Here is a 22,035-nt window from a genome sequence, read left to right on the forward strand (position 1 = left end):
TGTCTGTGTACTGTCTGTGAGTGTACTGTCTGTGAGTGTACTGTGTACTGTCTGAGAGTGTAGTGTACTGTGTGTGAGTGTACTGTCTGTGAGTGTACTGTCTGTGAGTGTACTGTCTGTGAGTGTACTGTGTACTGTCTGTGTACTGTCTGTGAGTGTACTGTCTGTGAGTGTACTGTGTGTGAGTGTACTGTCTGTGACTGTCTGTGTGTACTGTCTGTGTGTACTGTCTGTGAGTGTACTGTGTACTGTCTGTGAGTGTACTGTCTGAGTGTACTGTCTGTGAGTGTACTGTCTGAGTGTACTGTCTGTGAGAGTGTACTGTCTGTCTGAGTGTACTGTCTGTGAGTGTACTGTCTGTGTACTGTCTGTGAGTGTACTGTCTGTGTGTACTGTCTGTGTGTCTGACTGTACTGTCTGTGAGTGTACTGTCTGAGTGTACTGTGTGTGAGTGTACTGTGTGTGAGTGTACTGTCTGTGAGTGTACTGTCTGTGAGTGTACTGTCTGAGTGTACTGTCTGTGAGTGTACTGTCTGTGTGTACTGTCTGTGTGTACTGTCTGTGAGTGTACTGTCTGAGTGTACTGTGTGTGAGTGTACTGTCTGAGTGTACTGTCTGTGAGTGTACTGTCTGAGTGTACTGTCTGTGAGTGTACTGTCTGTGAGTGTACTGTCTGTGAGTGTACTGTCTGTGTGTACTGTCTGTGTGTACTGTCTGTGAGTGTACTGTCTGTGAGTGTACTGTCTGTGAGTGTACTGTCTGTGAGTGTACTGTCTGTGAGTGTACTGTCTGTGAGTATACTGGGTGTGAATGCACTGGGTGTGAGTGTACTGTCTGTGAGTGTACTGTCTGTGTGTACTGTCTGTGTGTACTGTCTGTGAGTGTACTGTCTGTGAGTGTACTGTCTGTGAGTGTACTGTCTGTGAGTGTACTGTCTGTGAGTGTACTGTCTGTGAGTGTATTGTCTGTGAGTATACTGGGTGTGAATGCACTGGGTGTGAGTGTACTGTCTGTGAGTGTACTGTCTGTGAGTGTACTGTCTGTGTGTACTGTCTGTGAGTGTACTGTCTGTGAGTGTACTGTCTGTGAGTGTACTGTGTGTGAGTGTACTGTCTGTGTGTACTGTCTGTGAGTGTACTGTCTGTGAGTGTACTGTCTGTGAGTGTACTGTCTGTGAGTGTACTGTGTGTGAGTGTACTGTGTGTGAGTGTACTGTCTGTGAGTGTACTGTCTGTGAGTGTACTGTGTGTGAGTGTACTGTGTGTGAGTGTACTGTCTGTGAGTGTACTGTCTGAGTGTACTGTCTGTGAGTGTACTGTCTGAGTGTACTGTGTGTGAGTGTACTGTGTGTGAGTGTACTGTGTGTGAGTGTACTGTGTGTGAGTGTACTGTCTGTGAGTGTACTGTCTGTGAGTGTACTGTCTGTGAGTGTACTGTCTGTGTGTACTGTCTGTGTGTACTGTCTGTGTGTACTGTGTGTGAGTGTACTGTCTGAGTGTACTGTCTGTGAGTGTATTGTCTGTGAGTATACTGGGTGTGAATGCACTGGGTGTGAGTGTACTGTCTGTGAGTGTACTGTCTGTGAGTGTACTGGGTGTGAGTGTACTGTCTGTGAGTGTACTGTCTGTGAGTGTACTGGGTGTGAGTGTACTGTGTGTGAGTGTACTGTCTGTGAGTGTACTGTCTGAGTGTACTGTCTGTGTGTACTGTCTGTGTGTATACTGGGTGTGAGTGTACTGTGTGTGAGTGTACTGTGTGTGAGTGTACTGTGTGTGAATGCACTGGGTGTGAGTGTACTGTCTGTGAGTGTACTGTCTGTGAGTGTACTGTCTGTGAGTGTACTGGGTGTGAGTGTACTATCTGTGACTGTACTGGGTGTGTGTGTACTGGGTGTGTGTGTGTGAGTGTGTGTGAGTGTACTGGGTGTGAGCGTACTGGGTGTGAGCGTACTGCTTGTGAGCGTACTGGGTGTGAGTGTACTGGGTGTGAGTGTACTGGGTGTGAGCGTGCTGTACCAGTATAGCTGCCGGGTGGGTGTCCAGGGTGAGCGGTGACTGCTGGATTGAGGAGGTGCTCATCTGAGATCACATGACCGTCAGAGGCGTTGGGCGCCGTCTGTCTCCCTCTAGTCTCTGAAAAGACAACGGCACGGTCAGATTAGCATTTGGCTTCACACACAAACACAGCCAGACAGGCAAACAGAAACCCACACAGTCAAAACCATCGGAACACAGTCAATGCTCCTGTACTTACACAGTGTCTGTGTGTGTGTACTAACTTGAGAGAACGGATGGACATTTTCCGTAAAAGCATTAGTGACACTCAAGTGATTATGTTAGTGTCAGCTCAATTTACGTTTGAATGTAAACTCTACTCTAGTTACTGTAGGTCTGAAACTCATCCTTCTTCCTAATCTGTGTGGATTAGACTTGATTTACTGTCTCTCTGCCTCATATACTGTATACCACGGGTATTGTCAGTTACACAGTAACAGTCTAGCCACAGGCTTCGACCCTTCTTCACTCTAACCCCAGTCCTGACCTCTCACCCCAGGCCTCTGTCCTCCACACCTGGACAGACAGGTCGGGTCACAGACCCCTCCTCTCCTACAAACTCCAACTTTGACCCCAGACGAGCCCTCTGTCCACAGAACGAGAACACAGAAGGAGAGACTGACCCACTGGCCTGACGCCCTCTCTCCCCCCTCTACCTCGCTCTCTTTCTCAATTCAATATACTTACACTTACACTGTCATGGAAAGATCACACATGAAAATATCCCCCAAATCCCTCTACTCCCCCTGCTTGTGTTACCGAGGCCCTTCCAGCAGATAGCAGCCCCTCTGACCAGCTGTCCCTGGTTGTTCCTGTACAGATGGTACTTTAAGTGCTTCTGTTTCTTGGGCTGGGTGCTCAGCTTCAGGTTGATGTGGTTGGAAAACTCAGTGAAGTAGCGAAAGCCCTTCTCTCCACAGCCTATACAGTTCCCAGAGAACCCTGAGGACGACCACACAAACACTAGGTCAGTGTGTGTGTGTGTGTGTGTGTGTGTGTGTGTGTGTGTGTGTGTGTTGGGAGACTCAGTGAAACAATAATAAGCCCTTTCTCACATAGTGAGAGAAAGAGTGTGTGAACAATGATGTTTCCATGGTTACAGGTCAGCTGGGTTCTGAGATGGTGCTTGTGTGTGTGTGTGTGTGTGTGTGTGTGTGTGTGTGTGTGTGGTTGGGAGACTCAGTGAAACAATAATAAGCCCTTTCTCCCATAGTGAGAGAAAGAGTGTGTGAGCGATGACGTTTCCATGGTTACAGGTCAGCTGGGTTCTGAGATGGTGTGTGTGTTGTGCTTGTGTGTGTGTGTCTAGCAGAGCCCAGGTTGAGGGGCCAATAACGTGTGTATGTGTCTGCAATCAGGATACCCTGACTGTTCTCTATAGCCTCTCTCTGTCAGTCTCTCCCTCGGTCAGACAGTCTCTCTCTCGGTCAGTCTCTATCTCGGTCAGTCTCTCTCTCTCTCTCTCGGTCAGTCTCTCTCCCGGTCAGTCTCTATCTCGGTCACTCTCTCGGTCAGTCTCTCTATCGGTCAGTCTCTATCTCGGTCAGTCTCTCTCTCTGTCAGTCTCTCTCTCGGTCAGTCTCTCTCTCTCTCGGTCAGTCTCTCTCTCTCTCTCGGTCAGTCTCTCTCTCTCTGTCATGTCTGTGTTTGTCTGTGTGTCTCTGTATGTGTATCTCACCCAGCAGTGCGTTGCGTCCTCGTTCGTCGGGCAGGAACCTGCGGTCGACAGCACACACCAGCAGTGTGTCTGGTGCACTGGGGGACTTGGCCCCTACCAGCAGGAAACCTGGGGCCACGTTTAGAGGCTCGGACACCAGGGAGGACAGACGCAGGTCCCTACCGGCCTGGCAGAACCCTGAGACACACACACACACACACACACACACACACACACACACACACACACACACACACACAGAGTTACCCTAACCAAACAGACAGAGATCTCTTGCCACCAGGCAGAAGCCTAAGCCAGGAGACAATGTATACAGTGAGGGTGTTCATACCGTCCGTGGTGCAGCATCCTTCTGGCGGGGGCTTCATCTGGTATGGAATGAGGGGGCTGTTGGACTCCGAGCCATCTTCCTCCTCCTCATTCTCCACCCGGCCTGCTGAAATACATTCTCATTACAGAGTGTCACAAAACACACACACACACACACACACACACACACACACACACACACACACACACACACACCACTGTGCAGGGGTAGCTGCTCTGCCTCCAGGTAGAGCTGTGAGAAGACAGGCCGTGGCACCACAGTGTTGGAACGGAGAGAAGCCTCGATGGAGTTATGAAGGACCTCCTCAAAACGCGTGGTCCTCAACTGGCCGGCATACGAGTTCCCCATCGCACACCTAGACACACAGGAATGCAAACACACACGCACAAGTTCAACAAGACTGTGTACATTACCTCACAGTTTACCATAACCCGCCTACACACACATGCTCACACACACGCTCACACACACGCTCACACACACACACACACACACACAACATGGGAGCACCCATCCAGAGTCACATCTCTCTCTCTTTCTCTCCCTCTCGCTTTCTCTCAATAATATATATGGCTCTGTTGTTACTTCATCTGTCACACAACCTGGACCAACCTTGTGGCACTACAGGCACTGTCGGAGCTAGGAACACAAGCATTTCGCTTACACCCACAATAACATCTGCGAAATATGGGCAAGTGACCAATAACAAAAATGTGATTTGACTTGATGCTTACCCCAAATCATTCCTTAGACAGGGTGAACAGTAGCGCTCAAAAAAACTCTAGGTGGCAGTCTGCCCTCCCCCGCCTGCTTTCAGCCATTAGCTTCGCTCACGTGAACCACAATCCCGACCCGGTGTTTTAAACATTTCGAAACGGCACGGCTTTCGAAAACGTATCTTTCACCCAGGAGAAATAATCCTTCAAACAAAAAACGATCTACAGTAAGTGGTGTGGTCGTTCCGTCGGTTCTCCGTAAACAAGCGCTGTGACACGTAGATATGGCCGTGTGGGAACGCTACCCTTAATTAACCCTATAAAAAAGGCGTGCCTCAATTGAACCTTTAATTTCATTTGTATTATTTCTCGCTGGTATGAAAGACAAGGTCTGGAAGCTTCCAGAAGCGACCTGCAAAACAACGCGCGAGAATGTGCAGATTGAGCGTCGGGGCTCTTAACATAACTCCCCCTGTACAGAAGACCCCTTCGTCCAATGACTCTTGTGTGTGATGTCCTGGAACTGAGAGCCATGGTCAAGGGCTAGGTGAACAGGTGACACCAGTAACTGAAACCCATGTCAGTCAACATCCTTTTTCAGGTCAGTAGAGTAAGTTGAGCAACACACAAAAAAGCAGAGCCACAGGCAAAATGTCCCTCAGAACCCAGAAAGGATTGGAATTTCCTTCATATGATTTTCTTAATTAGGTATGTTGACAATGTTGTGATTAAAAATGGACTTGCAGCACAGTTTGTTTGGCCTCATTGAGGCGAGGTCAGATGAAAGGTAACTTCAGGACGGTGCCGTGTCCCCTGCCTGGAGAAGTTGACCTCAGAAAGCGACAGCTGATTGTCTCTTCCTGTGTTTCACTAAGGCAACCAAACTACTCAGACTTGTCGGGAGATTCTCAAATTGGACAAAAGTCCATCCTCTCTTCGACTCCTCCGTCCCCCTCTCCTCTCCTCCAAACCGACAATTGGCAGAGTGATCGAGGAGAGTGTTAATTCGTTAGTAGGTCGAACGAAGGAATCTGCTCCCCTCCTCGATTACCTACTTTGTTAAGAGTATCCTCATGCACACATTTAAAAACAACACAATACTTATCCATTTAGCTATAAAATAATGAATTGCACAACCAGTTACATTTGTTTTGATCACTTTACACGTTCATTTTGGGATTCACACTTGATGGACGCGAGTGGAGGAGAGTCTCATTTCATACAAGTGCATCGCTCCCTGATTACCTTTGCACTTTTTGTCAAAAAGAGGCAAAGAGAGGTCAGAGGAGAACAAAACGTATTGAGATTTTCCCATAGTTTCCTTATCAGTGAATATGATTACGTAACACAAACAAGAGAGAGAGAAAGAGAGAGAGAGAGAGAGAGAGAGAGGTGAGAGAGAAAATAGGGGGTAAAAAAAATCAAGAAAAATAGCGTGATACAGAACGAGAAGATGAAGTAGTGCATCTTGTTGTGAACAGCAGACATTCGCTAACTAGCCTGTTCTTTACACTGACTCTGGCACACACACATACATACTCCCACACAAACATACACATAGAGCAGCGATGGCAGACACTGGCGCAGAGGCGGTCCAATCTCCACCTGCATAAAAATAATCAGCTGCAGTCACAGAGTCAGGTCGCCCTGACCTATATAGCCTGCTCGGCTCAGCTCGCCCCCACTACACACAATCGCGCACACACACATTGGTGGCTCAGCTCAGCAGCATGGGTAAACAAAGCACTCATGATTGAGTCACACAGCACGGCCAGCACTCAGCCATTATTACAGACTACTACAATGCAGTACATACTACACTACAGTGCATTTAGAAAGTATTCAGACCCCTTTACTTTTTTTCACATTTTGTTACGTTACATCCTTATTCTAAAATGGATTAAAATGTTTTATTCCTCATCGATTCACACACAATACCCTATAATGACGAAGCAAAAACAGCTTTTAGAATTTTTTGCAAATGTATAAAATAAAATAAACTGAAATATCACATATACATAAGTATTCAAACCCTTTACTCAGTACTTTGTTGATGCACCTTTGGCAGCAACTAAAGCCTGGAGTCTTCTTGGGAATGGCGCTACAAGCTTGGCACATTGTCAGGTTGGATGGGGAGCGTCACTGCATAGCTATTTTCAGGTCTCTCGGTATACTTGGTATAAACGGAGCAGTTTAATAAGTACTCAGAATTCCGTTAACCAAAATATACTAAATAAAATAAGAGGGTGAAACACCCGTCGCACACCAAAACATAACTTGCCCAAACATACAACAAACAATCACCGACAAGGACATGAGGGGAAACAAGAGGGTTAAATACACAACATGTAATTGATGGGATTGGAACCAGGTGGGAAGGAAGACAAGACAAAACCAACGGAAAATGAAAAATGGATCAGTGATGGCTAGAAGGTCGGTGACGTCGACTGCCGAACACCGCCCGAACAAGGAGAGGGACAAACTTCGGCGGAAGTCGTGACATGTACTTTGCTCTGTTGATCTTTCCCTCATCCGGACTAGTCTCCCAATCCCTGCCGCTGAAAAATATCCCCACAGTATGATGCTGCCATGCTTCACCGTAGGAATGGTGCCAGGTTTCCTGCAGATATGACACGGCATTCAGGCCAAAGAGTTCAATCTTGGTTTCATCAGACCAGAGAATCTTGTTTCTCATGGTCTGAGAGTCCTTTAGGTGCCTCGACACAATCCTGTCTCGGAGCTCTATGGACAATTCCTTCAACCTTTTTGCTCTGACATGCACGGTCAACTGTGGGACCTTATATAGACAGGTGTGTGCCTTTCCAAATCATGTCCAATCAACCGAATTTACCACAGGTGGACTCCAATCAAGTTGTAGAAATGTACACAGGATGCACCTGAGCTCAACTTCGAGTCTCACAACAAAGGATCTGAATACCTATGTAAATAAGGTATTTCTGTTTTTTAATTGCAATAATTTCTAACAACCTGTTTTTACTGTCTTTTACTGTTTTTTACTGTTTTTACTATTGTGATGTCATTATGGGGTATTGTGATGTCATTATGGGGTATTGTGTGCAGATTGCTGTGGAAAACAATGTTATTTAATCCATTTTAGAATAAGGCTGTAACAAAACAACATTTTCCGAAGGCACTGTATACACACAATAACATTGACTATACACACTAAGCCTATACAATATACACTCACTATTACAGAGTAGCACACAAACCTTCACTACGTCACATACTCCAGATGAAGGCACAAGACAAAACGTAGGCCGTAGGGTACTATCTCTGAAGGCCAATACTTTTGACATTTGAGTCATTCAGCAGACGCTCTTATCCAGAGCGACTTACAGTTAGTGCATTCATCTTAAGATAGCTAGGTGGGACAACTACACATCACAGTCATAGTAAGTACACGTTTCCTCAATAAAGAAGTTATAAGAAAAGTCAGCGCTAGTAGGAAAAGACAAAAGCAGATTTTTTCCCCCCACAAATTTCATGAGGTCTTATTTAAGTTACTCTGAAGAGGGTTTCAGGTGTTTTTGGGAAGATGGGCTCTGCTTTCCTGATGTTATGGGGAAGCTTGTTCCACAATTGGGGTGCCGGGATAGAGAAGGGTTTTGTCTGGGCTGAGCAGGAGCTGACCCCCGTAGGGGTGGGAGGGCTCCCTGCCTGGGGCAGTTGACCTCAGAAAGTGACAGCTGATTGGTTTCTTTAGTAAAACACAGGAAGACCGTTTGGGAGAATCTCAATTGGGCAAAAGTCTATCCTCTCCTCGACTCCTCCGTGACCCGGAAACCAATAAGTGTCAGAGTGATCGAGGAGAGTGTCAATTCGTTAGTCAAACGAAGGAGTCTGCTCCCCTCCTCAATTACCTCACGCGGAAGTGTTTTCAAATCCCCCCTTGAAAAGCATGCACACATTTAAAAACAACACACTACTTATCAATTTAGCTATAAAATAATGAATTGCACAACCAGCTACATTTGTTTTGATCACTTTACACGTTCATTTCGGGATTTACACTTGATGACGCGAGTGGAGGAGAGTCTCATTTCATACAAGTGCTTTTTGTTTTCACGTTTCCTCTCACCTTCGCTTCTCGATTACCGAAGAGAAGACCGAGGACAGAGGGGAGCAAAACGTATTGAAATTCCTCCACAGGTCCCCTATCAGTGAATATCATTAGGTAACACAAAGGGAGAAAGAGAGAGATTTTATTAGATTTTAGATTGATTAGGATCCCCATTAGCCAATGCCAGCAGTGACAGCTAGTTTTATTGGGGTCCGACACATAACGAAAAAGACATTACAGACAAAATACTTTACAGTTTACATACATTTAAAAATATTAACAGGTAGTGCGTGTGTGTGCGCATCTATCAGTTCCACATACATGTCATTACATACACACAACAAATAGGTCACATGGGGGTGAGGCGTTGTGCCGTGAGGTGATGCTTTATTTGTTTTTTGAAACCAAGTTTTCTGTTCACTCATGGCTCTGTAAAATACTATACTCTGTAAAATACTATACTCTGTAAAATACTATACTCTGTAAAATACTATATTCTGTAAAATACTATACTCTGTAAAATAGTGAATGTTTTCTTTCATTTGTTCTGGACCTGGGGACCGTGAAAAGATCCCTGGTGGCATGTCTGGTGGGGTAAGTGTGTGTGTCAGTGCAGTTCATATTCAAATATGAATTTAGCCAAGAGAGACAGGCATGCATAGTATTAATATTAGCCCTCTGATTACAATGAAGAGCAAGACGTGCTGTTCTTTTCTGGTCCAGCTGCAGCGGTCTAAGGCACTGCTTCTCAGTGCTAGAGGCGTCACTACAGACCCTGGTTCGATTCCAGACTGTCTCACAACCGGCCGTGATTGGGAGTCCCATAGGGTGGCGCACAATTGGCTCAGGGTCGTCCTGGTTAGGGTTTGGCCGGGGTAGGCCGTCATTCTAAATAAGAATTTTTTCTTAACTGACTTGCCTAGTTAAATAAAGATTAAATAAAAATACATACAAAATTTACTTGGTCTTTCTTTGCAGCATTTGACCATATGACTGGACAATAATCAAGATAAGATCAAACTCGAGTCTGCAGGACTTGCTTTCTGGAGTGTGGTGTCAAAAAAAGCAGAGCATCTCTTTATTACGGACAGACCTTTCCCCATGCTTACTAGAAGTTGACCGATTAATCGGAATGGCCGATTAATTAGGGCCAATTTCAAGTTTTCATAACAATCAGAAATCGGTATTTGTGGAAACCGAGTTGGCCGATTTTGTTTATTTATATAAAAAAAAGGTTTTTTACACCTTTATTTAACAAGGCAAGTCAGTTACATTTACATTTACATTTAAGAACACATTCTTATTGTCAATGACGGCCTAGGAACGGTGGGTTAACTGCCTTGTTCAGGGGCAGAATGACAGATTTTTACCTTGTCAGCTCGGGGATAGGAACCTTACAGTTAACTAGTGGGTTAACTGCCTTGTTCAGGGGCAGAATGACAGATTTTTACCTTGTCAGCTCGGGGTTGCATTCAATCGGGCAACCTTGCTCCACGTGTAGTTAATTTTTAAACCTGCAGTATTGCCAACATGAATTTCTCTACCCACCAGCTTTACATTGCAAGGAACATTACATTGGAAGATTTAACAAAAGAGTATTTGCGAAAAAAGCACAATCGTTGCACGACTGTACCTAACCATAAACATCAATGCATTTCTTAAAATCAATACACAGAAGTACATATTTTTAAACCTGCATATTTAGCTAAAAGAAATCCAGGTTAGCAGGCAATATTAACCAGGTGAAATTGTGTCACTTCTCTTGCGTTCAATGCACACAGAGTCAGGGTATATGCAACAGTTTGGGCCGCCTGGCTCGTTAGCGAACAAATTTGCCAGAATTTTACGTAATTATGACATAACATTGAAGGTTGTGCAATGTAACAAGAATATTTAGATTTATGGATGCCACCCATTAGATAAAATACGGAACGGTTCCGTATTTCACTGAAAGAATAAACATTTTGTTTTCAAGATGATAGATACCTAAGGCTCCTATTTCTGTGTGTTATTATGTTATAATTAAGCCTATGATTTGATAGAGCAGTCTGACTGAGCGATGGTAGGCACCAGCAGGTTTGTAAGCATTCATTCAAACAGCACTTTCGTGCGTTTTGCCAGCAGCTCTTTGCAATGCTTCAAGCATTGAGCTGTTTATGACTTCAAGCCTATCAACTCCCGAGATTTGGCCGGTGTAACCGATGTGAAATGCCTAGCTAGTTAGCGGGGTGCGCGCTAATAGCATTTCAAACGTCACTCGCTCTAAGACTTGGAGTAGTTGTTCCCCTTGCTCTGCATGGGTGGCTGTTGTCGATGTGTTCCTGGTTCGAGCCCAGGTATGGGCGAGGAAAGGGACAGAAGCTATACTGTTACACTGGCAATACTAAAGTGCCTATAAGAACATCCAATAGTCAAAGGTATATGAAATACAAATCGTATAGAGAGAAATAGTCCTATAATTCCTATAATAACTACATACATCCTATAATAACTATCTAAAACTACCTGGAAATATTGAAGACTCATGTTAAAAGGAACCACCAGCTTTCATATGTTCTCATGTTCTGAGCAAGGAACTTAAACGTTAGCTTTCTTACATGGCACATATTGCACTTTTACTTTCTTCTCCAACACTTTGTTTTTGCATTATTTAAACCAAATTTAACATGTTTCATTATTTATTTGAGGCTAGATTGATTATATTGATGTATTATATTAAGTTAAAATAAGTGTTCATTCAGTATTGTTGTAATTGTCATTATTACAAATATATATATATTTTTAAATCGTCTGATTAATCGGTATCGGATTTTTTTGGTCCTCCAATAATCGGTATCGGTGTTCAAAAATCATAATCGGTCGACCTCTAATCTTTACAACGGTTGAATCTATATGTTTTGACAATGAGTTTACAATCTAAGGTAACATCAAGTAATTTAGTCTCCTCAACTCCTCAACAGCCACACCATTCATTACCAGTGTCAGCTGATGTCTAGAAATTAGGCAATGATTTGTACCATGCTCTTTGTTTTAGAGATGTTCAGGACCAGTTTATTACTGGCCACCCATTCCAAAACAGACTGCAACTCTTTGTTAAGGGTTTAAGTGACTTCATTAGATGTGGTTGTTAATGAGTACATTGTTGAATGGACACACACATTGTTAAATGCTAGTGGCAGATCATTGGTAAAACTAGAAAAGAGTAGAGGGCCTAGAGAGCTGCTCTGCGGTACACCCCACTTTACATGTTTGACATTAGAGAAGCTTCCATTAAAGAAAACCCTCTGAGTTCTATTAGAGTGATAGCTCTGAATCCACGATATGGCAGAGGTTGATAAGACATAACACACTTTCTCAACAACAGGTTATGGTAAATAATATTAAAGGCTGCACTGAATTATAACAATACAGCTCCCACAATGTTTTTATTATCAATTTATTTCAACCAGTCATCAGTCATCTGTGTCAGTCCAGTACATGTTGAGTGCCCTTCTCTATAAGCATGCTGAAAATCTGTTAATTTGTTTACAGAGAAATAGCATTGTATTTGGTCGAACACTATTTTTCCTAACAGTTTGCTAAGAGCTGGCAGCAAGTTAATAGGTCTGCTGTTAGAACCAGTAAAGGCCGCTTTACCACTCTTGGGTAGCAGAATGACTTTGGCTTCCCTCCAGGCCTGAGGACAAAGACTTTCCTCTAGGCTCAGATTAAAGATATGACAGATAGGATGGTAGCTGACTCTATAGTCACTCCTCAGTAGCTTTCCATCTAAGTTATAAATGCCAGGAGGTTTGTCATTGTCACTTCTATAAATGATTGGAGACAGGCGCAGGAATTCGTAATAGGGAGGTTAATACTCCACCCAAAATATACAACCTGCCATGAAAAGGCATGGGGACGAAGCCCAAAACAAACACGTATCGAAAAACACAGAGACGTAACCCAAACAAAAGAGCGAGGTTAAACCTCTAATAAATACACAGGACAAGACCCGCAATACACTACATGGGGCGAGACCCGTAATAACAAATGCACAACAATACATACACGGGACCCGTAATAACAAATGCACAATACACGGGGCAATACCCGTAATAACAAATGCAGAATACACGGGGAAAGAGCCGTAATAACAAATGCACAATACATGGGGCAAGACCCGTAATAACAAATGCACAATACACGGGGCAAGACCCGTAATAACAAATGCAGAATACACGGGGCAAGACCCATAATAACAAATGCACAATACACGGGGAAAGACCCGTAATAACAAATGCACAATACACGGGGCAAGACCCGTAATAAGAAATGCAGAATACACGGGGCAAGACCCGTAATAAGAAATGCACAATACATGGGGCGAGACCCGTAATAACAAATGCACAACAATACACGGGACGAGACCCGTAATAACAAATGCACAACAATACACGGGACGAGACCCGTAATAACAAATGCACAATACACGGGGCAAGACCCGTAATAACAAATGCACAATACACGGGGCAAGACCCGTAATAACAAATGCACAATACACGGGGCAAGACCCGTAATAACAAATGCACAACAATACACGGGGCAAGACCCGTAATAAGAAATGCAGAATACACGGGGCAAGACCCGTAATAAGAAATGCAGAATACATGGGGCAAGACCCGTAATAACAAATGCACAACAATACACGGGACGAGACCCGTAATAACAAATGCACAACAATACACGGGACGAGACCCGTAATAACAAATGCACAATACACGGGGCAAGACCCGTAATAACAAATGCACAATACACGGGGCAAGACCCGTAATAACAAATGCACAATACACGGGGCAAGACCCGTAATAACAAATGCACAACAATACACGGGGCAAGACCCGTAATAAGAAATGCACAATACACGGGGCAAGACCCGTAATAAGAAATGCAGAATACATGGGGCAAGACCCGTAATAACAAATGCAGAATACACTGGGCAAGACCCGTAATAACAAATGCACAACAATACACGGGGCAAGACCCGTAATAAGAAATGCAGAATACACGGGGCAAGACCCGTAATAAGAAATGCAGAATACACGGGGCAAGACCCGTAATAACAAATGCAGAATACACGGGGCGAGACCCGTAATAACAAATGCACAACAATACACGGGGCAAGACCCGTAATAACAAATGCACAATACACGGGGCGAGACCCGTAATAACAAATGCACAACAATACACGGGATGAGACCCGTAATAACAAATGCACAACAATACACGGGGCGAGACCCGTAATAACAAATGCACAACAATACACGGGGCAAGACCCGTAATAAGAAATGCAGAATACACCGGGCAAGACCCGTAATAACAAATGCAGAATACATTGGGCAAGACCCGTAATAACAAATGCACAATACACGGGGTGAGACCCGTAATAACAAATGCACAATACACGGGGCGAGACCCGTAATAACAAATGCACAATACACGGGGCGAGACCCATAATAACAAATGCACAATACACGGGGCGTGACCCGTAATAACAAATGCACAACAATACACGGGGCAAGACCCGTAATAAGAAATGCAGAATACACCGGGCAAGACCCGTAATAACAAATGCAGAATACATGGGGCAAGACCCGTAATAACAAATGCACAATACACGGGGCGAGACCCGTAATAACAAATGCACAATACACGGGGCAAGACCCGTAATAACAAATGCACAATACACGGGGCGTGACCCGTAATAACAAATGCACAACAATACACGGGACGAGACCCGTAATAACAAATGCACAATACACGGGGCAAGACCCGTAATAACAAATGCACAATACACGGGGCGTGACCCGTAATAACAAATGCACAACAATACACGGGGCAAGACCCGTAATAACAAATGCACAACAATACACGGGACGAGACCCGTAATAACAAATGCACAACAATACACGGGACGAGACCCGTAATAACAAGTGCACAATACACGCAGCACGAAAGCCGAAACCACAAAGCACAGGTACTCACAAGACCAACGGACATGGGAACAATAACCGACAAAGACAATGGTGAACAGAGGGCACATATATACAATTACTAATCAGGGGAATTGGAAACAGGTATGCGTAATGAGACAGCTCAGTGACGCCTAGAGGCCGGTGATGTAGACCTCCGTAACTGGTGCACGGAATGAGTACTGGGGGAATCCGTGACAATCGTTATTGATCGATAACAATTTTTCCACCTCCCCACACTAACTTTACAAAATTCAAACTCACAATGCTTTTCTTTTGCCCAATCTATGCTGACTGTTCATTTTTTGGCATTTCCTGCTTAAGTTTGCCCACTTTGCCAATGAAGTAATCATTCACATAATTGGCAAAATTAAATGCTTTTGTGATGAATAAGCCATTCAATGAAGGATGGAATTGAATTAGTCTTTCTGCCCATATTCATTTAAAGTACTCCAAAGTTTTTTTCATCATTTTTTACATCGTTGATCTTGGTTTCATAATACAGTTTCTTCGTCTTTTTTTATTGCGTTTAGTCACATCATTTCTCAATTTTGCAGTAAGTGAGCCACTCAGATGTACAGCCAGACTTATTAGCCACTCTTTTTGCCCCATCTCTTTCAACCATAACATTTTTTAATTCTTTATCAATCCATGGAGCCTTAAGAAACTGACTGTTAGTACGGTTAACAGGTACATGTTTATCAATAATTAGAAGAAGCAATTTCATAAATTCATCAAATGCAGTGTCTGGATGCGCCTCATTAATCACATCAGACCAACACCTATTTTTAACATCATCCACATAAAAGTCACAGCAAAATCTGATTTATGATCTCTTGGACACTATTTTAGGCCCGAATTTTGGAGCTTTCCTGGATATAGCCACTATACTGGGATCACTGCATCCAATGGCTACGGGTACAGCTTTAGAACAAGGTTCTACAGTAGTAGTAGTAAAAATGTGATCAATACATGTGAGTGATCTTATTCCTGTAGTGTTTGTAACCACCCGGGTAGGTTGATTAATAACCTAAACCAGATTACAGGCACTGGTTACAGTGAGAAGCTTCCTCTTGAGCGGAAAACCAGTCAATATTCAGGTCCCCAAGAAAGTAAACCTCTCTGTTTACATCACATACAGTATCAAGCATTTCACATATATTATTTAGATACTGACTGTTCACACTTAGTGGCCTAAAGCAACACCCCTAAAGAAAAGGCTTTAGATGTGCCAAGTGAACCTGCAACCACAACACTTCAATACCACTTGACATTACAGGGATATATGGCTCAGAATATATACAGCAACACCTCCCCCATAAGCATTCCTACCCCTTCTATAGATGTTATATACTTGTATTGTTACTGTTGTATCATCAAATGGATTTTCTAAGTGAGTTTCAGAAATGGCTAATATGTCAATGTTATCTGATGTTAGAAATAAAGTCTCATGAAATCAATAACTTGCTAAGGCTACATATATTAATATGGGCTATTTTCAGCCCTTTCCTGGGTAGCTTATCAGAGATTGACATCAAAGTGAAAAAGCAAACAAAGCAAGAAACATAATATACTTTCAGCAGTCCATCATTCATTGAATCAGGTGGTGTGCGTAAGTGTTTGTATGTGTGCTGCGGGGTTGAAGCTATGAACCCATAGGCTTGGTTCTCTCATCCCTTCCAGACTTTTGGGAGGGAGGGTGGACAATGAGCCTGTCATAGTGGATGTAAGCAATGTCCCAACGCACTCTGGCAGCTTTCATGGCTGGGATAAGTTCTTTCCTCCTCTGGCACACAGCATCAGGATATTCCTCGTTGAGGGTGACTTCCTCTCAAGTTCTTGACTCTTTCCAGAACAGCTACCATGTCCTTGAACCTCAGGAACTTGACCACTATCGGCCTGAGCTTGTCACCTGGGCCGGTGGTGGGCTTTCAAGTCCTGTAGCCACGCTCCACCGCAATCTTCCTGTGGTCCATCTTCAGTTTCTCCAAGATAATTTCCCTCACTTTGTCCTCAGACTCCGTCTAGGTCTCCGGTGGAGATTCTGCAGTGTTGTTCCACCTTAATTGTCCCTCAAGATAATCATATTTCTCCATCATTGTTATCATGGATTCACATACAGAACTGATGTCCTCTCAATGACTTACAGATCACAGTCATCTTGCCATTCTCCTGTTTGAACTGTTTTTCAGGTCCTGGACCTCTCTGGTCAGGTCATCCAATTGTTTTATTAGTTGACTCCACCAGTATTTGGACAACACTTGAAGCTATTTTCTTGTTACTTGTAGAACAAATGTTGTGTCTGTTTAAAAAGATCCTTCACCTGTGATAGAGGTACTCCCGCCAGCTTTGGTTGTTGTCATGGAAGCAATGTAGGTTACGCTGTTACTCCTCGCAGTTCCAGACAGGGAACGTTGCAGGGAAGATGGAACCGTGGGGAGAGAGAAAATAGGGGGGAAAAAGCAAGAAAAATAGTGCGATACTGAAAGAGAAAATGAAGTAGTGCATCTTGTTGTGAACAGCAGACATTCGCTAACTAGCCTGTTCTTTACACTGACTCTGGCACACACATATACATACACACATAGATAATCCCACACAAACATACACATACAGCAGTGGCGGCAGACTCCGGCGCGATGGCGGTCCAATCTCCCCTCCCCATAAAACAATCAGCTATACAGTCACAGAGTCAGGTCGCCCTGACCTAAACAGCCTGCTCAGCTCAGCTCGCCCCCACTACACACACACAAAGGTGGCTCAGCTCAGCAGCGTGCGTGAACACAGCAAGGCCAGCACTCACAGTCAGTCACTATTACAGTCGTGTGAGTGTGACAAGAGTGTGAATCTGCTCTCTAAATAGTCAGGCTGTCTGACGGAAAAACACACATCACAACACTAGGTCAATCCCACCTAATCCCACTACTCTAAACCCCCTGATCAGTCCATATGTGGCCTACACACACACACACACACACACACATCATCTCAGCACAGTTCTTTAGCCCCTTATCTGAAAGGCGAGCCGTTTCATTAACAGACCACCAACTGCTAGAGGAATTCACCCTAGCCACCAATGCTAACTGGTAATGCTACTACTGCTAAGGCTAACGCTAGCCTACCTTTCACTCTTACAGCAACGACAGTCAGGGGCCAATCCTTACTTCAGATCATCTTCAAGACTGCTGCCTAAATCAGTGTTTCTCAACTATTGTTGTGCCTGGGACTTGCAAGCTATGATATCAATACAAGGACCAAAATTCATTAAAAATCCTACAATGTGATTTTCTGGATTTTTTTTCCTCATTTTGTCTGTCATAGTTGAAGTGTACCTATGATGAAAATTACAGGCCTCTCTCATCTTTTTAAGTGGGAGAACTTGCACAATTGGTGGCTGACTAAATACTTTTTTGCCCCACTGTATGTTGGGGAATTTTCAAACACCAGGAAAGTGATTTTAATTTTGGAAATCTGTTGCCAAGCATTACCACACATAATAGAGAGACACGTGATTGTATACAAGGTTTTGAATTATTATGTTTTTATTCAAATATTATATCTGTTTGTATTTATATTTGTATTTATTATTGATCCCCATTAGCTGCTGCCAAAGCAACAGCTACTCTTACTGGGGTCCAGCAAAATGAAGGCAGTTTATACCATTTTAAAAACATTACAATACATTCACAGATTTCACAACACACTGTGTGTCAGTATGCATGCATGTGTCTGTGCCAATGTTTGTGTTGCTTCACAGTACCCGCTGTTCCATAAGGTGTTTTTCATCTGTTTTTTAAATCTAATTTTACTGCTTGCGTCAGTTACTTGACGTGGAACAGAGTTTCATGTAGTCATGGTTCTATGTAGTACTGTGTGCCTCCCATAGTCTGTTCTGGACTTGGGGACTGTGAAGAGACCTCTTGTGGCATGTCTTGTGGGGTATGCATGGGCATCTGAGCTGTGTGACAGTAGTTTAGACAGACAGCTCGGTGCTTTCAATATGTCAATCAATACCCCTCATAAATAAAAGTAGTGATGAAGTCAATCTCTCCTCCACTTTCAGCCAGGAGAGATTTACATGCATATTATTAATATTAGCTCTCTATGTACATCCAAGGTCCAGCCGTACTGCCCTGTTCTGAGCCAATTGCAATTTTCCTAAATCCTTTTTTGTGGCACCTGACTACACGGCTGAACTTTATTTTTTAATTATCCGGTATTTTACCAGGTAAGTTGACTGAGAACACGTTGTCATTTACAGCAACGACCTGGGGAATAGTTACAGGGGAAAGGAGGGGGATGAATGAGCCAATTGTAAACTGGGGATTATTAGGTGACCGTGATGGTTTGAGGGCCAGATTGGGATTTTAGCTAGGACACCGGGGTTAACAGTAGTCAAGGTGCGACAAAACTAGGGCCTGTAGGACCTGCCTTGTTGATAGTGCTGTTAAGAAGGCAGAGCATCACTTTATTATAGACAGACTTCTCCCCATCTTAGCTACTACTGCATCAATATGTTTTGACCATGACAGTTTACAATCTAGGGTTACACCAAGCAATTTACTCATCTCAACTTGCTCAATTTCCACATTATTTATTACAATATTTAGTTGAGGTTTAGGATTTAGTGAGTGTTTTGTTTAGAAATATTTAGGGCAACTTATTCCTTGCCACCTACTCTGAAACTAACGCAGCTCTTTGTTGAGTGTTGCAGTCATTTCAGTCACTGTAGTAGCTGGTGTGTATAGTGGTGAGTCATCTGCATACATAGACACTTTGGCTTTACTCAAAGTCAGTGGCATGTCGTTAGTAAAAATTGAAAGAAGCAAGGGGCCTAAACAGCTACCCTGAGGAATTCCTGATTCTAACTGGATTATATTTGAGAGGCTTCCATTAAAGAACACCCTCTGTGTTCTGTTAGACAAGTAACTCTTTATCCACATTATAACAGGGGGTGTAAAGCCATAACACATACGTTTTTCCAGCAGCAGACTATGATCGATAATGTCAAAAGCTGTACTGAAGTCTAACAAGACAGCCCCCGCAATAATTTTATCATCTATTTCTCTCAGCCAATCATTAGTCAATTGTGTAAGTGCTGTGCTTGTTGAGTGTCCTTCCATATAAGCATGCTGAAATTCTGTTGTCAATTTGTTTACTGTGAAATAGCATTGTATCTGGTCAAATACAATTTTTTCCAGAAGTTTACTAAGGGTTGGTAACAGGCTGAGCGGTGTGCTATTTGAACAGTAAAGGGGGCTTTACTATTCTTGGTTAGCGGAATGACTTTAGCTTCCCTCCAGGCCTGAGGGCACACGCTCTCTAGTAGGCTTAAATTGAAGATGTGGCAAATAGGAGTGGCAATATCGTCTGCTATTATCCTCAGTCATTTTCCATCCAGATTGTCAGACCCCAGTGGCTTGTCATTGAATGAAGGAGCCGAGTTGTCAATGAATGAAGGAGCCGAGTTGGCTTTTTTCCCCAACATTTAATTTAAGGTGCCCCAAAGTGTTTTACTATTATTCTTTATATACTTTATCTTTGTTTCATAGTGTAGTTTCTTTTTCTTTAGTTTAGTCACATGATTTCATGTTTGGGCATCTTTCTGTCGATTTGCAGTCTACAAATAATTTGGCTCGTGGCTGAATCCAGTTTGTTTTAATTTTATATTTAACCTTGTATTTAACTAGGCAAGTCAGTTAAGAACAAATTCTTATTTACAATGACGTCCTACCCCAGCCAAACCCTCCCCTAACCTGGACGATGCTGGGCCAATTGTGCGCCGCCCTATGGGACTCCCAATCATGTACGGTTGTGATACAACCCGGGATCAAACCCGGGTCTGTACCGATGCCTCTAGCACTGCGATGCAGTGTCTTAAACCGCTGAACCACTTGGGAGCCCATTGCCACTTGTTGATGATCCCTGGATTATACACACACAAACACAAACACACATGCATGTACACACAGTGACAGACACAGACACAGACACAGACACACACACACACATATATGCTAGTTTCTGGGCCAGTTAATACATTGATGCAGTTTATGAGGAAAGGAAGAGACGGAAGACAAAACAGCGTAATGACCAGAGTAACACAAGTCATCATCACACCTCTAAAATCACAGAATGGAGGGGTTTTAAAAGGAAAGGAAGAGAGGAGAGCGAGGGAGGGAGGGAGATAAAAGTAGAGGTGCACTGATGGCACTTTGGGGTCTTAAGAAATCCCACACTCCTCCTTCCCTCACCCCCTGACACGGAGGTGGCACTTTCTTTCATCCCCCTCCTCCCCATCGCCTCCCTCTCTTCCCCTTCTTTCTTTTCCCAGGGGAGAGCAGCAGCACTATTGTGTCTGTTTATGACCCCCACCCACCCACCCCCACCCCCACTCTCTGTCACACACACTTCAGTCTTGTATTTAGGAGCCTCTACACCCCCACACGTCAAACACCACACGCGCTCAAAAATATGCTTTTCCACTGATCTCAACCTCACATCCCAGAGTAGAGGTGCAGCCAATCAGAAGTAGCGACTTGAATACTGATGGACCGTCATAAAACCCTCTCTATGGTAGATGTGAAAATCATAGTCAGTTAAAACATGGGTCGCACTCTTAATGGTTCGCTACCATTACATAAGAAAGTCAAATGTATGTTCTGTTGTTGGTCCTCTGTGCCACATAAACTGTAAGGAATTAGTATTGAAAAGTATTACTATGGTAAACCCATTTAAATATCCCCCCATGAGCATTCTAAAATGCCAACTAAGAGGCTGCTAGAAAAAGAGACATGAAGAGGAAAACTGTGTGGCTTATGCTTGTTCCTTGACCGCAGTCTCTGATCCCAGTGTTTTGGCTAGATGGCTAGTAGTGTGCCCACAGAGATTTCCAAAAAAATGAGGCGCAACATTGCGATACTTCCAGGAAGGCGTCGTGAAGCAGACTCGACAGACCAGACCGGGGATTGGGGTTCGGCAAGTCAATTGGGAGAAGTGAAAAATGTGTTGTTCATTTTCTCAAATTCTAAAAGGCAAAAAAACTAGATTCAAAGCCAATGTGTTAAGTAGCTGAACTGGTCATTACTACAACTTTGTAAAAGTGACAAACTGACACGTTTTCATTCTTGTCAAAAAACAACTTTATATCAAAGGAACGAGCGCCTG

General features: G+C 43.6%; 1 protein-coding gene across 1 annotated transcript in view; it reads right to left on the reverse strand.

The window, feature by feature from the left end:
• The window catches only part of LOC115138348 (protein GREB1-like), a 52,270-nt gene that overhangs the window by 24,715 nt on the left and 5,520 nt on the right, over window positions 1-22,035 (reverse strand). The window contains 5 exon segments of the mRNA XM_029675120.2: window positions 2,016-2,132; window positions 2,814-2,996; window positions 3,733-3,909; window positions 4,061-4,165; window positions 4,255-4,415. Of these exon segments, the coding sequence (XP_029530980.2) occupies window positions 2,016-2,132; window positions 2,814-2,996; window positions 3,733-3,909; window positions 4,061-4,165; window positions 4,255-4,408 (736 nt within the window). The 5' untranslated portion in view covers window positions 4,409-4,415.

This window comes from Oncorhynchus nerka, linkage group LG12 (assembly GCF_034236695.1).
Source record: "Oncorhynchus nerka isolate Pitt River linkage group LG12, Oner_Uvic_2.0, whole genome shotgun sequence".
Lineage (NCBI taxonomy): Eukaryota > Metazoa > Chordata > Actinopteri > Salmoniformes > Salmonidae > Oncorhynchus > Oncorhynchus nerka.